Genomic DNA, 15,277 nt, shown 5'->3' with positions numbered 1-15,277 from the left:
TCTCACGTATTCAAGATGAGAGAAGCTTCAGTGAGCACAGCTACCAGTATTCCAATTTATTCAGCAGCAACCCCTGTAGACTGCTAACAACAGACTGCAATTCTGCTTGGATTACAAGGTGCAGATAAGTAATTCCATCCTAAATCTATCACTGTCAATGTTGGTAATGGAACAGCTTTTACCTGTGAGACGTCAGAAGAAGGAAAAGCTTGAGACTGGGGAAAAATAAACACCCTAACAAACAAAATATGGGGCAAAAGGACAGCAGAAATGGAGAGAACCCAAGCCCATTAAGAGCTTTATGCACTTGCATGTGGAGGTTAAGTGGGAAAGGAGAGAAAGGGAAAAGAACCAGGGTGCTAACATGAATGTAGCTATGAGAAAAGAGATGGCCAGACTCCAAGTGGAATTTTTCAACAGTAGTGAAAAATCTCACTTCCAACAGAATCTATGCCTACCATTACACTGATCCCAGGGCAAAATGGTAGAGATGTTTGCGACCTCAGTAAATGCTGATGGATACTACTACATTACAGCCACGATCAATAAATCTCAAGTACATCATAATGGAGCCTCAAAGCCTTCACATACAGAACTGTCACTAAACTGGGACAATATTACAAATAGAGAACAAAGGATAATGCAAAGATGGCAAAAATGGAACAACACAGAGACAAGTGCATTTCTGGGAGGATGGAGCGGAAGGCAGACAAGATGAAAAAGGAGGTAAGCTACTTAGCCATAAGTGATGGAGAACATCAATAACCATACACCTGTTTTATGTGGTGGCAGATTCAGGAATGGAAGACAAAACAGTGAAAGCAACAGAAAAGCCTGGGATTAATTGTTCTTTTCCTTGTTAAAGGTATCCCTAACAGTGGCTCCATCACTGTAGTTTGCTACAATCATCTACAATTAAAGCTTCTGCCCACTCAGGCTAGGGAAGCACATATCTATTCACTTTTTGTTATGTGCATATAGAAGACTCCTTTGATTTTTGCTATAGTTACTTATTATGTTATTTCATACCTGGCTAGATGTCTGGCAGATATGTCATCTACTCCCAAACATGTAAAATGGGGCATTCATGCTAGAAAAAAACAAACAAACAAACAAACAAACAAACAAACAAAAAAGCTACCTTCAAAGAAGACACTGCCTCGAGGTTAAAATAAACCTTGGAGAAAATAATTTTCAGCTGACTCTACTCTTGGAATGTCCAATCTTCTACTCAAACACAGATGCATTACTCAATATTCTCTTCTTCCCAAGCTTACTTAATGCTCTTCATAGTAAGCAGATTCTGCACTCCACAGTAAACAACCTAAAGTGTAGCCAAGCAAAGCCGGTACCCTGAAAAAGTATAGTTATTAATGGCATGCTTTCTACCAGCCTAAGATCCTTCAAAGGGATTGGAAGGGAGGGGGAAGGCATTTCACAGTCATCATTTTTCAGCTGTAACCCAGAGCCATTACGTTTGACTTGGACTGCTTAAGACAAATCAGTTTAAAGATTAAGAATACAGCATAGAAATAGTTTGAGTAGCCAAGTAACAAGCAAAAATACTTGAAAAAGAAAAATAATAGTAAAAAGAACCAACCTACTGCAGTGCCAAAGGCTACAAAGCTAACAAAGAGGGGAAAGCATGAACAAAATTGGGACAGTATGGATAAACTTGAGAAATTAGTGAGAAAGAGATAACTCTCTCCAGAACAGTAGCAATAGTCAAAAGCAAGAGAATGTAGGACAGGCGGAAGGGTAACAGATCAAACGCTGACCCAGGCTGAGGAAACGTTGCAAAACTTCTGCCATTGGACACACAGGCCTCGTAAACCAGACATTTTGAACATAAGGCTCCTAGAATGGTAGGGGTTGGAAGGGCCCTCTAGACATCAAGTCCAACTCCCCCTGACAAAGCAGGATCACCGAGGGCAGGTTACCCACTAAGGCATCCAACCAAGTTTTTAGTCTCTGGAGGACACTCCACAACCGCTCTGGGTAGCCTGTTCCAGGGCTCCAACACCCTCACAGAATGGAAGGCTTTCCACGTATTGAGGTGGAAGTTCCTGTGTTCCAGTTTGTTGACCCAAACACCACTATGGAACTCAGGAGATCTGCGCTCAACAAGCAGCCGCAGCAGAGAACAAGGCGGGGCACAGCTGAGACCTCGGGTCTGATGTGAACCCAGCTCCAGGCCCCGAGTCAAAACCGATCCAAATCACAGCCTGGATGTTAGGAAGTACTTGAAAGAAGGAGTGCTTGGACATTGGAATGGGCTGCCCAGGGAGGTGGTGGAGTCACCATGGCTGGAGGTGTTTAGGAAGAGACTGGATGGGGCGCTTGGTGCCACGGTTGAGTCGATTAGATAGTGTTGGATGATAGGTTGGACTAGATGATCCCAAAGGTCTTTTGCAACCTGGTTGATTCTATTCAGGGGGCTCCTGCAGCCAGTGGCTGAACACAAGTCCCCCTCGTGTGCGTTGACCCCGCAGCGCCAGGCGGCACCGACCCGGGCACACAGCGACACACACACACTGCCGCACGGACGAGGCGCGGAGAGCAGCAAGCGCGCTCCCGCGGAGGCGGCGGGCAGGAAGTGAGAGCGGTCGGTGGCGCGCGTGAGCGAGATCGGCCAGGCGTGCGAGGGAGGGTGGGCATGGACGGGAGATCGGGTTCTGTGAGCCCATAGCCAGGACGTGGAGGCGCATCTCCCTCACCCGCACTTATCTTTGACTGTCTTGGTGCTGCTGCGCCTCTGTTACACAGCTTTTTACCAGCAACTTTATTATTATCTGCCCTGTCCCCGGGCGGTTAATTTCGGCTCGCTGGTACTGCCCGCTGTGTTCTGCCCTATAATAAACCGGCTCCTGTTGACGTATTTAGTTGCTAGGCAGAAACTACTCCTCTGTCCCCTGTTGTCATCCGCTGAACGGGGCCCCCACCTTGGCTACCAGGAAGCGGGGAGGGGGCGGTGGAAGGGGGGCGGGTTTGACTGACAGAATGCTTGGTGGGCGGGAAAACACAAAAGAACCAATAAAAACTTCACATGGCATTGATAGGCACAGCTCACAGCCAACCGATCTGGGCGGTCACCCCTAGAGCAGGCGGGGCGCTCAGTTGCTAGGGCCGCGCTGTTGCTAGGGCCGCTGTCGAACGCGGTGGCGGTAACCGCTGCCCTCCTGGCCCGCCGTCGCTTTGCTGGGCTGGGGAGATGGTGAAGCTAGCTGCCAAGTGTCTCCTGGCAGGTAAGTCCGGTCCCACACGCCGGGCTGGCTGCAGGGGCCTGGAACGGGCTCCGTGATGTAGAGCCAGGCCAGCACGGAGGCGGCACTGGCACGCCCGGGCCCCCTCGGCGAGGAGAGAGCCCCAGGCGCATGGTGGAGGCCTGCGCTGGGAGGTGGCTGAGGGAACTGGGGTTGTTTAGCCTGGAGGAAAGGAGGCTGAGGGGCGACCTTCTCGCTCTCTACAAGTTCTGAAATGAGGTTGTAGCGAGGTGAGTGTTGGCCCCTTCCCCGACGTAACAAGGGAGGACAAGAGGAAACGGCCTCGAGTTGCACCCAGGGAGTTTCAGTTGGATGTTAGGAAAAATGTATTCACTGAAAGAGTCGTCAAGCATTGGAACAGGCTGCCCAGGGAAGTGGTTGAGTCACCAGCTCTGGAGTTATTTAAAAGACCTGTAGATGTGGTGCTTGGGGACATGGTTTAGTGGTGGACTTGGCAGCATTAGGTGTATGATTGGGCGTGATGATCTTAAAGGTCTTTTCCAGACTAAGTGATTATAGGATACTTTCAGCCCTCATTAAAGGGTTGCACCGATGGAGAAGAGGTGGGGAAAAGAGGCAACAAGAGAGAAGTGGGGACCTCCAGCTTCCTCAGGATGAAAATGGTGGAAATTATTTTGTTACCTGGCCTGAATCCTTTCCCCCCAATGACTTGTGAAGAGTCAGGAAGGATGTGAAGCACAGCTGGATGAGGTGAAATGCAAGGAATTAGGAGAAGGTAAAGAAAAGAAAAATGTAAATTTAAAAAAAGGAAGGAATTTGGAGGAAAGTAAGGGAAGGAGAGGAGAGGAAGGAAAAGGAAGAAAGGAAAGAAAAGGAAAGAGAAGAAAGAAGTAAAGAAAGAGAAGACAGTATTTCTACAGTGTGGAAATGTGGGCTGAGGATGAGGAAAGTGTGAAAGGATCAGTGTAGACAGCCAAGTCCTGCCTCCTACGGGAAGCTCCCTTTATGCTGGAGGAAAAATTAATGTTAGAAACTGGTATGCTTCCAAGAGTGTGATGGAAACGTAGAGCTGCAGCAAAGAGTAGAAGGACAAAGCGTGTGCACTCCACAGAAACATCTTTCCTCCCCCAGGAAACTGGAGGTTAACCTGCAAAAAAGTGAGATGGAGACACCAGTGGATTTAGTCAGGATGGGTTATGGAGATTCTGACAGTAAGTGCAGCTGACTGTTTAAACTGTGGGAAGAAAACTCTTTCCCCACTCCTTCTACATTGAAGCTCTGTACAGCCTTAGCCAAAAGAACAAATCCATACAACCTTTGTGTGCAGACAACTCCCAGGCTTGACTCCACAAAGCCAGGTGTGGTCTTTGTCAAATGCAGAAGAATTAACTGCTCTCCTGGCTCTGTTGACAGTTACTGTGCACAGCACGTGTATCTTGCCTGTCTTCTGGATTACACATTTTTTTCCAGTTGGGAAGTTTCCAGGTCCCAATACCTAGTCTCTGCTTCAGCCTTTCAAGATTTGTTGTCTGGTGTTACCAAAAGCCAATTCCATGACCATTTTCAATTCACATAGGTTTTATTAGGGTGACCTAATTATGTGTTTAATCCCAGTTGGCTCTGGAGCTACTTTTTCACTCCTGTTCAGCACACAATCAGGAAGGTGTTACAGTAATATCCATGTATTATTAAAAATAACACACTAATGAGGCAGAGTGGGCAAAATAACTCCTGTCCTGCAGAAGAGACCAGTGTAGTGAAAGAGACAAAAGAGATGAGTAACAACAACCTAAAGGGAACAAGAAAATGCAATTACATAGGTAGGAGCAAAACCATCAGAGATGGAAGAGAGAACTCTTGTGTTCCCAAGGAAATAATTATGAAGAATTGAGCGTCTCACAGCGTTGGGAGCTGCACCAAGGTCAAAGAGAACAACAGGGGAAAAGGGCTTTTATTAGGGGGGGAAAAAGAGACTATTAACTTGACAATAAAAAGCTATTCCTGTGTTATCTCAAAGGTAATTTATGGACACACAGTAAAAAAAAAAAGAATTGTTGTTTGAGCTTACTATGGAAACACTATGAAAAGCTTTTAATTGTAGAAAGACAGTTGGCAGTAGCAGGGATTTCAGAGACACGCTACAGATTCTGGCAGAATAACAGAAATATGCATAGAATGAATACTGTGGGATGCAGTACTGGCAGATGAGACCAAACTATATGAAAAGGGCAAGGAAGATTATTTTGGGAAAGTGTAGTGATGTAATGGGCTTGGGGGATGTCAAAGAATAAGAAGGAAAGAACAACTGGGGCTGTCAAACTGGAGAAACGCAGCACTTCAGCTAAGAATTTGCACTCCCTGATGTCTGCACAGTTTGGAGCAATATATGCTTCACTGTCTCATTTTACAAAGACAGACCTAATTGTCTATTGAAATACAGAATAGCTTCCACTCAGAACAGAGTGTTGTCTTCAGCACAAGCTCGAACTGATCAGGGAACAAACAAGCTGACTTACCATATTTTCCTGTCTAAATATTATGAGCCCAGCTCAGCTCAAAGTAAGCAAGCATGGTAAAAATGTTTCAACAAAAACTACATTTGGTTAATGCATCTAGAGCAATTGTGACTATCCTAAACACTCTTCCTCCTCTAGAATACTGTGTGAGCAGATAACTTCACCATTCTTCTTCCAAACACCCTTTATGAAGCTGTGATAGGATCCAAATGTATCCCTTGCTGGGTTCATCTATTAACAACGTAATGTGAAATACTTGTGTTCCAGGCTTGGCTGCCATGAGTGGTCCTTAAGGGTAAGGCTAGAACCACTGAGAGATTTGATTCCCTGTTCCTGTCACTCAAACTACCCAGGCTACTGAGACAGTATATACTGTCTGGAGAGAATAAGCCCTCTGGGAACATGAAGTCTTTGTTTTGCAAGGATTGGGATATTTTTCACGGAGTGCTGCGAGCATGTGTGAATTCTACAGCTCTCTGCCGTTGCTGTGGATCTTGGAGAGTTTTGTAGCAGCAGGCCAAAGCAGCAGCTGCCAGGATTTCCCAAAGTGTTGTGCAAGCCATACCAGAAAGCCTTGGCTCTAGAAGAGCAAAAACTAAAGCCCCTTGATTTTCCTTCCATATAGGGATGAATCAGCAGGCTCTTTCTCTCCAGCCAAGTGGGATTTGCTTCTGTTATACCCAGGATGCAACTAATGAGCCACCAGCAGTATTGAGTCAGCAAGAGTTGCTCTCTTAGCAGGGTCAGCAAGAAGAGTTCATCGAGGAATGTTACCAGCTTACACAGCTTTGTGGTATATAAATGACCTGTCTGTTCTCTACACTCAGTGTATAGAAAGGATTTGAATCTGGGGAAATGGATCATCTAAGGAGAGGAAATAGCCTTTTGCACATTGCATTGTTCTCTGCATGGCAGTATATCTGGGACATTTTAGGTGAAAGCTGTAGGTTAGGCATGAACTTTAGAACAAGCAGTAGTTGCCCCCTGCTCTGGGCATCCTTTACTGTCATTCATATATCAGAAATCTGAAGTCAACACCAGTGTGCATAATGGCAATATTGATTTCCTCACATAGGCATTACTTTGTAGATCATGTTCTGCTTCTTGTGACAGTTATCTTGCCTGTATTCAGAGTTACAGCATCCAAGTTCTTATGACACATGGTAGTAACAGAACTGAGGGAAAAAATAAGATTCTCTAAGATGAAACAAAAGTCTTTTATGTTTTTGGGTTTGCAGGAGATCCAACTGTGGGGAAGAGCGCTTTAGCCCAGATGTTCCGCAGTGATGGGGCTCATTTTCAGAAGAACTACACACTGGTAAGCATACAACAGGCTCAAACTGCTCTCCAGCACTTTTCTGGGTGGCATGAGAAAACTGAGACGGTCTGGAACAAAATAAATAACATTATTTTAACTTGAGGCATCCGGAGTGAGGCCTCATGGGATTTTCTTCCTCTTACATCCTGGATTCTGCGAAGAAACCACTTCTGTAAGTCTTCATGCTCTGTGGGTGCTGGTTTTGAAACTTAATGCAGAGTAATTTAGTTAATTTTATAATTTTCCTGCTGAGCCAATGTTTTCACAAGCTTTTGTGGTGTTAGAGAGCTTCCCCCTTTCAGGAGTGCTCTATGAAAAAGCGTTGCTGGAGGAGAAAGCTTTTAATTCCGACTATTAAATGTGTGTGTGGACAGGGTGCTTATCACTATGCAAACATGAAGATGTGCTGCATAGCCCCAAGATAATTACAATCTACAGAAACTGTTCCCAGATGAAGAGGATACAGTTTGCAGTCTTTCAGTGTGAGAATCAGTGGTGATGACTAATGAGAAGCAGGATAAAAATAAAAGTAAATAGAAGTAAAGGGGGAGGGGAGGGGAGGGAGGAAAAAAGAAGATATGAGTGTGGAGGAAAACCAACACAAAACAAAAAACCCCAACCTAAAATGTGTTTATTCATTAAAATAAAGATGGAAACCAGAAGTTAAGGATAGAAATGGAACAAATGAACAAGCTACAAAGCAGAATGAGATAAAAGGTTGAAGAGGCCTAAAGAACCTCAGTCCCATATGTTAGCTGATCACATGGTTAGTGCCAAACGTTCCAAGGCGTGCAGTGCAGTAGCGAGCATAGCCCTGCAGATTTCAGCTGGTACCCTCAGCTGTATATAAACAAATCTTGGCCCTTGGTTCTTTGCCTTTTGCCCCCATCAGAGCAAATCTACGTGGATTTGACATGTAGGTGGGAGTATGTTACCAGAGCTATGAGCAGTCTGTTTGATGGGATCCTAATGATCACAAGAATTGTCTCAATCCAATGCATAGTTGGTATGCAGTCAGACAGGCTCTTAGAAACTCTTCTGATCCTTGTTTTGCTGATTTTTCTTGACAGACAACGGGCATTGAACTGTTGGTGAAGGCTGTATCAGTTCCAGGGACAAGTGATAGTGTGGTGAGTTTTTCTGTGACATAAATTGGGTCAGAAAGAGACATTCAGAGCTCCAACCTCACTTCAGTCTCATTCTGGTGCAAGATTGCTCTGCGTGTTCTGTGGACATTGAGTTGCATTAAGGAAGTGAGGCTGATCATGTACAGTTGCTGGTACTCCAGTTTAATCTTAAAAATGTCAGTTTTGCACACTTGTATCCACACATGGCATCCTAAACCAAGGCCTTTGCCAGCTTTGTTAGGATTCTGTTCTGTCCTTTAGGGCACTCAGGTTTAGTTCATTTGTCTTCGGGCTGCGGAAGCTGGAATCTGTCTGTGATCTTTCCTTATTGCTCTCAACTCCCACTAGTGAAATGTGGGCCATGTGCAGTTTTGTGTAAATAGTGCAGGTTACTGCCCCATTCCACATATTCCCTTTGCAGTAGGGCTGGAAACCAGATCTGGGGCCTTGGAGGTAACCCTTTTATTGGTTATATATGAAAACCAGTTCTTTCTTTTCCCATTCTGTCTGAACAGGATTGTTCTCAGTGTCGGAAACTTGTCCCTCAGGGACATGACACTGCTGTACTGAGCAAAAGGCAGGAGTTACAAGTTCAAGTGTTTACTTTCAAAGCCTTTTCCTGCACTGCATTTTTCTGTTTCCGCTTTCAGGAATTCTTCATTTTCGACTCTGCAGGAAAAGATCTATTTTCTGAAATGCTGGAGAAACTGGTAAGTCTTATGTAACAGTCCTCTGCTTCCAAAGAAGTGCTTTTGCTTTGAAGATCTGAACTTCCTAGTCTGGCAGATGTAGCAAACTTTGTCTTTAGTCTAAATGGGAGCAATTACCTCACTTGCCAATGCATCCTGTTCTGCCTCTCTAAAACTTGTCGAAGTACTAGAAGAAATACTTTCCAGAGGAAGGAAGGCAGATAGTCATTCAGTTGTCTGACAAAAGAAAAGGGGCTATATAACTGAGGATCACTGTGTGCTGTTGGTTAAAGGTATTTTTTATTTCTTAGAAAAACATCCTCCAACAGTGAAGCTTTTTGTGTTAACAGCGATGTGCTTGATCCAAGAGGGTTTATTCTTGTCCTTGAGCATAAACCTGCCCTTGAGTTTTTTCCTTCATGCATTTGTGCCCTTACCTATACAGCTCTCCATTGTGTTACCTCATTTTGAGATGTAGGATTGATTAACTGATGTGATGGCTCGTTGCTCCAGAAGAGGCAGTTCCACTTTTGCCCTTGTACTAGGTTTGTTGTGCAAGTGACCCCTCTAGAAGCTGTCTCAGCTTCTCAAACTGGAAGAAAACCTTTCTCCTTGTTTCTCTAGGATTAATTTTATGCTGATTCAGCATGAAGAATCAGCTTCCCCAGGGATCAGATGAGTGCCAGAGCCAAGACAAGTAAAGGAGCAGGACAATGCAGACAGGAATGGGGAAAGAAAGCAAGACCACCTCTCCCAGTGCCAGCAATTCATTTAGTCAGCTCAGCTGAATCATGGAGCCTCAGCCAGAGCATGGAATTCCTGCATATTAGGCTTTTTATTTTTGTCTTAGCATCTGTGTTTGCTGTGTTTACAGGCTGGCTGTTGACCACATCAGTTTCAATGACACTGTTCCTTTCTTGCTGTGCAGTGGGAGCAGCCTAACGTCTTCTGCCTCGTGTATGATGTCACTAATGAGCAATCTTTCAACAACTGTGCCAAGTGGTTAGAGAAGCTGAGGGCTCAAGCAGTTGGAGTGCACGTCCCAGGTAAACAAGGGGTGAGATTCCTGTTTTCTGCTCTCCTCCTGTATCACAGCAATTGTTCCAGTTGAGATGTGGCATTGAGCAGTCATTTGAAGCCAGGCATGGCCTCCTCACAGTTCCTTTGCTTTTATCTCCAAGCAGATGAGGCATGAGTACATGTCTTCTCTGGAACCTTTTCTAGGTAGCTGTAGGCTGTTCTCCACACCTCCAACTTTTTCACACACATCTCTAAGTAGTGTAACATTTATTGGTAACAAGATAGCTTTTCTGCATTGTTGTTTTTCCCTTGTTTCATGTTTGTTTGGTTTTGTGGTGTGGTGGTTTCGGTTTTTTTCTGTAGGTGTCTTAGTGGGGAATAAAACAGACCTGGTTGGTCGTCGAGTTGTGGAGCAGAAAGAAGCACAGGAGTGGGCTGAGAAGCATGGTCTGGAATACTGTGAGATGTCAGTGGTAAGTATCTGCTGCTTTCACCATCTCTGGAAGTGGGTAAAGTTACCTTCTCTTTCAGGTAAAAGAAGACAGTGGGAGGCTCTCTTCCACTTGTTTGTCATCAAACTCGCCCTCAGTTTTAATCTGCCTCTTGTGGAGCAGTTAGAGCAAATGCTTATTCCATTTCTCATTCACAATTTTCTTATTTCTTTACAGAAGGAGATGAATAATTTCAAGGCCCCTTTCCTCATCCTGGCAAAGTCATTCCATCAACTCTACAAAGAGAAAGTGGAAGCTTTTCACTCACTAGCTTGAGGGCTGTGGTTGGCACAACTTATTTATCCTCTAAGCTTCTTCCAGTGGCCAGAATCCTGCAGGATGGAACACAGAGAGAAGGAAAAAGATGAGCTTTTTGCTTCTTCATGGTCATCTTCTGGTAATTCAAAATAAACTAGAAATGAGCAAGTGGAAAGACACTCTTCTGAACATGCTACCTCAGCATTCCTTTCATGTCCTCCAACTTGGTTCTCTGCTCACTGAAATTCTGCTGGGTTGGAGGAGGCGGAGAGTAAAAGGGGAGGGCAGAATGGAAACTGCCAGCTTTTTGCTTTCATATTGTCTTGCCTCTTGTCTGAACAGACTTCCTGCTGCTACAAGCAAGGATTTAGAGGTTTGGAGAAGGAGAGAGGAAGCTGACAGGATGCTTTTCAACATAAGCAACTCAACCTTGATAGATACATTGCAGGGCAGGACTGATTTGTCCCTGCTGCTTGACAAGCATTTTCAGTAGGCAGCTCACGCCCTAAAACCAGCACATGGGAAACCAAGATGCCTGGAGACCAAGCTGGACTTGGGGGTGTTTCTAGGAGTTTCCAGAGTTTAAGGCCTGTTTTAACAGTGTTACCCTTATCAGTTAAAGAACAGATATTCTGATGACTAATACGTGACTCTGACTCCTAGAATCTGGTTCTTTTCCTCGACGTGGCTCACTTTCATTGCCTGGCAGGAGCTGTCGTTCATCTGTACTGCTGTCACTTGGTAAAGCAGTGCCCTCTGCTGGTGACAGATCACAGGATTTCTCAAGAAGCTGCCTCTCCCGACGCGAGCAGGTCTTGCTGCAGACCCGTCCAAATTGGCTTCCCTGCGAAACGGGGTCAGACAGCACGAATATTGCTTTTGTTCTAAAGACAAGTCCGAAAGTTAAACCATTAAAGTTTTAAACATTTAATCTGTTCTTCTTCAATCTCCTTGTCATCTTACGTGGTTTTGTGTCATTTTCCTTTTGTCCTATGAACTTGGCAATTCCGTGTTCTCCTGAGGTTCCGTTCTCAGTCCTTTGCTAGAATCAGAGCCCTCTGTGTGGATAAACTTTCTGTGCTCGTCCTTGAGTTTCAGAGTGAAGACCATGACTCTGGTGTTGCCAGTGGAAATAGGACTAAGGAAATGAAAGGCAGCTTGGCTAAGTTACTCTGACTCAGCCCTGTCTGTCTATAAGTTTGGTATCTGGCAGGGTAAAAGCTTAGAGAGAGCTGCTCTTTTGTGTGGAGCACTGCTGCTGCATATGTAAGAGTCTGCTCAGGCAGTACGTGAAAGCATCCAGGGTAAGGTACTGCCTTGTAACTGAGCCTAACACGGAGAGCTTCAAGACTGCAACCTTTCCCTTCTGCCAGATTATGTTAGCCTCCCTTGGGCAAGGGAAACTGAATTTTGTAGAGAGTAATTTTTTTGCAGAGAGTGATTTTTCAGGCAGGCTTTTCAGGAATCTGTGTTTCAAGACTTTTATTTGTGCGGTTTATAACCATTTTTATGCCCAGTGCTGGGGAAAGTATATTGGATTGAACACAGGAAATATGGCTGCAGATGTTGTAGCAGAGTTTATGAAGCACTTCAAGAATCTAGAGAAGCAGCTGGGCTCGTTTCACTGTGGATGCTGGGAATTAGCTAGGGAGCATGAATACCAGCTAAGGAGGTTAAGTAAGCTCAGCCCACAAGAAAAGAAAATGAATATCTTCTTTTGCTAAACACCACCTCAAAAAAGATAGAACCATCTGGGAAAGCTCTTCCTTGCTCCAAAGAAGGAAGGACTCCTCCATGGGCTTAGGGTAACTAGAAGACTCAGTCTTTTTTAAATTGGATTAGCATTACTGGCATTTATACTTTATATGAGTTGTCTTGTTAATCCTTGGGGGTGTCCATTGATCTACATGGGCTGAGAGGAGTCCTGCCTGCAGGTGCTAGTACTCTGACTTAGGAATAAGATCTAGTGCAGACCTAGTTAAAGAACTAAAGGCTTGGTTTGGTAGCTTGTTTGCCCTTAGTGCTATGGGGGATGTGATTCCAATACTAGAGAGATGATTTTCATACTGAAAATAGCGTGCCAGGTGTGTGTGGCACCTGTGATGTGGTATATGGGGGGATGAATGTCTTGGGAATGGGTGATAAAATTAATCCTATGCAGTCTTTAACCAGGGAGTTCAGTCTCTCTGCACCAGAAGGGCCCCCCATATCTTCAGATAAACGGTCTAAATGCACCAGTAAGGTGAAGACTGGTGAACACTGTTTTATTAAATGAATGCAAAAGATGGAGGATCTTATTAAGGGAATGCTTGCAGTGGTGATTTGTGACTTACAGGGAAGCTGCTTTTGAGAGGTTAAAGAAGAAAAATGTATCCCATGCAGGGAAAGATGTATTGCCTGGGAGAGGAAATGTATGATCTAATTAGCTAGCAGTAGGGATTCACCCACTGCCCCTTTTCCTCTTTCCACAGGCCATGACTAGAAATAGAAAAGAGCTTGTCTCTAAAGCATGTTGCCCAACTTGCTTTTTACAGGACTAATGTAGACACCATTTCATGTCCTTCAAAAGGGCATGTTTGTCAAGAACCAGCTCAGTCCTTCCAAATGCATTTTAAAAGCAGCATATTGTCCTTCCTGGCTAAGGTGCTGCATAATACCAGCATGATGCAGGTGATGCTTGGTGCTGTTTTCCTGGCTTATTTGTGGCCTTGGTTGTAGAGGCCAGGAGTGAAGAGCGGGTAGAGAGCCAGGTATGGGAAGGCTGTGGAAAGCAGTTCTGTGAAAGGGCTTAGGGTAGTGAGGAGGTGAAGTGGACCAAAAGGATGAGTAAGAGTCTAAAGTCATTACCAAGTTTCTCTTACTGTGTTCGGGAATGTCTTCAGGGTGAGGGTACGTTTGCTGCTTATAGCCTTACATCACTCTGAATTACACAGTGGAGAGCAGTGGGAGGAAGGCAGAAAGCCTGTGTGCTGACCGGGAAGCTTCTTGTCTTCTTACAACTCCCCCACTTTGTCCAGCTGTGCAGTGCTGCAGGTGCTCAGCATGGTTGTTTACAACCCAGAAGAGACCCAGCTCTACCAGAGCTGAAATCTCAAAAGAAGGAGAGGGAAACAACCAGGCCTTTAACCACTTCTAAGAGAGGACAGCCCTGCTTTTGTCCCTGATTGCTTGTTTGGTGAGACAAAAACATTCTTTCCTCCTTGCAGTCCCTCCTTCTCACCTTTCCTTTGGTCCTCGTGGTTCTGCTGCACAGCATCCCTGTTATACTTGTTGCCCTCCTTTACGTAGCTTGATACATCACCAACTGATTTTGATGATTATTTTTTATGGTATATCCTTCTAATTTATGCATTATCTATTCCCAAGGCTGGAAGACATTTCTTCTTGGAGAGATTAACGGATGAAAGGAAACAAAAGTGGAATTTTTAGTCAAACTGTCTTGGAGGAGAGAACTGAAGAGGCTGACTGACGCTCCGAAACTTTTGCTGGGAATTCGGTTGTGCAAAGTTGTCATATTAAAGGTGCTGCAATAGTTTTGTTTTGTCTTGCCAGGCATGTGCTGCTGTGGAGGGAAACGCAGAAAGAGCAGATTTTTTTTGTTGTGGGAGTTTAAATAGTTGAGTTTCAAAGCCGATTGTACTGCGGTAAGATCTGTTCAGCCTTGACGACGGCGTGGTCACTGCTGCTCATAATAAAGCATGAGGTGTACTGAAATGTGGCTGTCAGAACAGTTCCTGCTAGAGAATTGTTCAGTTTGGAGACTTTAAAGAAAAAAAAAAGACCTAGTTCAGAAAACTGATCTGATAAATGACACCATTTGGACCAGGGTTATTCCTGATACCACTTCAAGTGACAGAAAGGGCTGGATTTAGTCTTTTATGCCAATTGACTCCCCTGGGTAAGCTCCGTTCCTTTACCCGCTATACATCGTGGACCGATCTGACCTGATAGTAAAAGACACATGATGTTGTTGAAAATGAAATACTGCCTTGGGGCACAAGGATAAACTGTGTGGCCTCCTGAGGTCCTTCCAGCAATACTTTCTATAATTCTGTTAGATTAAATGGGGAAAGAAATAGCATGGAAAGCACAAAACAGGCTAAGTCATAAACTAGCAATTAAACTGGGAGCAGGGCTGGGCTACAGCAGACATCGTACAATCCATCCCAATTAAGAGCTGTATCTCAAGAGAAGCAAGGAGCCTGACACAGGTGCTGACAGCAGGGAAAACACTGCATTTCTGTTCTTTAGGCAGCAACTGCTTTCTACTGGTGCTTACAAAGATCCATGGGGGGTCCATACCCCACTCAGGACTTTGCTCTGCTTCTAATTACCGTATCTATGATGTTCAGGTGGCAACTGCTTGCAGTTGTTGTCACATCTGCCTGTATAAAGCCTGCAGTGTGATGGCAGATTATTTGCTAGCAGCAAGAAGACATTCCTGTTCTTGACACCTGCATAATGGGACTCCTCTCTCCTCGTGCATCCTCAGTCCTTCATTTCCTCTCTCATATGCAGCTCTTGATGGAGAAAATCCACCTCTGCTTGTTCTTGGCAAGTAATTTTTCCATCTTGCAGATGGTGCTCCACAGAAGCTGGGGCTAAGGGACTTCTGCAGCAGAGGTGGAGTCTGA

At 44.8% G+C, this 15,277-nt stretch overlaps 1 protein-coding gene across 4 annotated transcripts; it reads left to right on the top strand.

The window, feature by feature from the left end:
- Nucleotides 1–3,125: 3,125 nt before the first annotated feature.
- Nucleotides 3,126–14,395, top strand: IFT27 (intraflagellar transport 27). Of its 4 annotated transcripts, none has more exons than XR_010987819.1 (8): nt 3,126–3,245; nt 6,979–7,058; nt 8,129–8,188; nt 8,836–8,895; nt 9,803–9,920; nt 10,258–10,367; nt 10,563–10,782; nt 14,010–14,390. XR_010987819.1 is itself a non-coding variant. In XM_068142380.1 (7 exons), the coding sequence occupies exons 1-7, from the start codon at nt 3,212–3,214 to the stop codon at nt 10,659–10,661; spliced, it is 561 nt and encodes a 186-aa protein (XP_067998481.1). In that variant the 5' UTR covers nt 3,126–3,211; the 3' UTR covers nt 10,662–14,395. The 4 variants fall into 4 exon arrangements, 2 of the variants coding, with proteins under 2 accessions (XP_067998481.1, XP_067998482.1); XR_010987818.1 differs by having other exon boundaries at nt 10,563–11,499; nt 14,010–14,386; XM_068142380.1 differs by having other exon boundaries at nt 10,563–14,395.
- Nucleotides 14,396–15,277: the final 882 nt, after the last annotated feature.

Source organism: Melanerpes formicivorus, unplaced genomic scaffold (genome assembly GCF_026170545.1).
Source record: "Melanerpes formicivorus ecotype bairdi unplaced genomic scaffold, bMelFor1.0.p_v2 SCAF_8, whole genome shotgun sequence".
NCBI lineage: Eukaryota > Metazoa > Chordata > Aves > Piciformes > Picidae > Melanerpes > Melanerpes formicivorus.
This window is presented reverse-complemented; position numbering and strand designations above follow the sequence as displayed.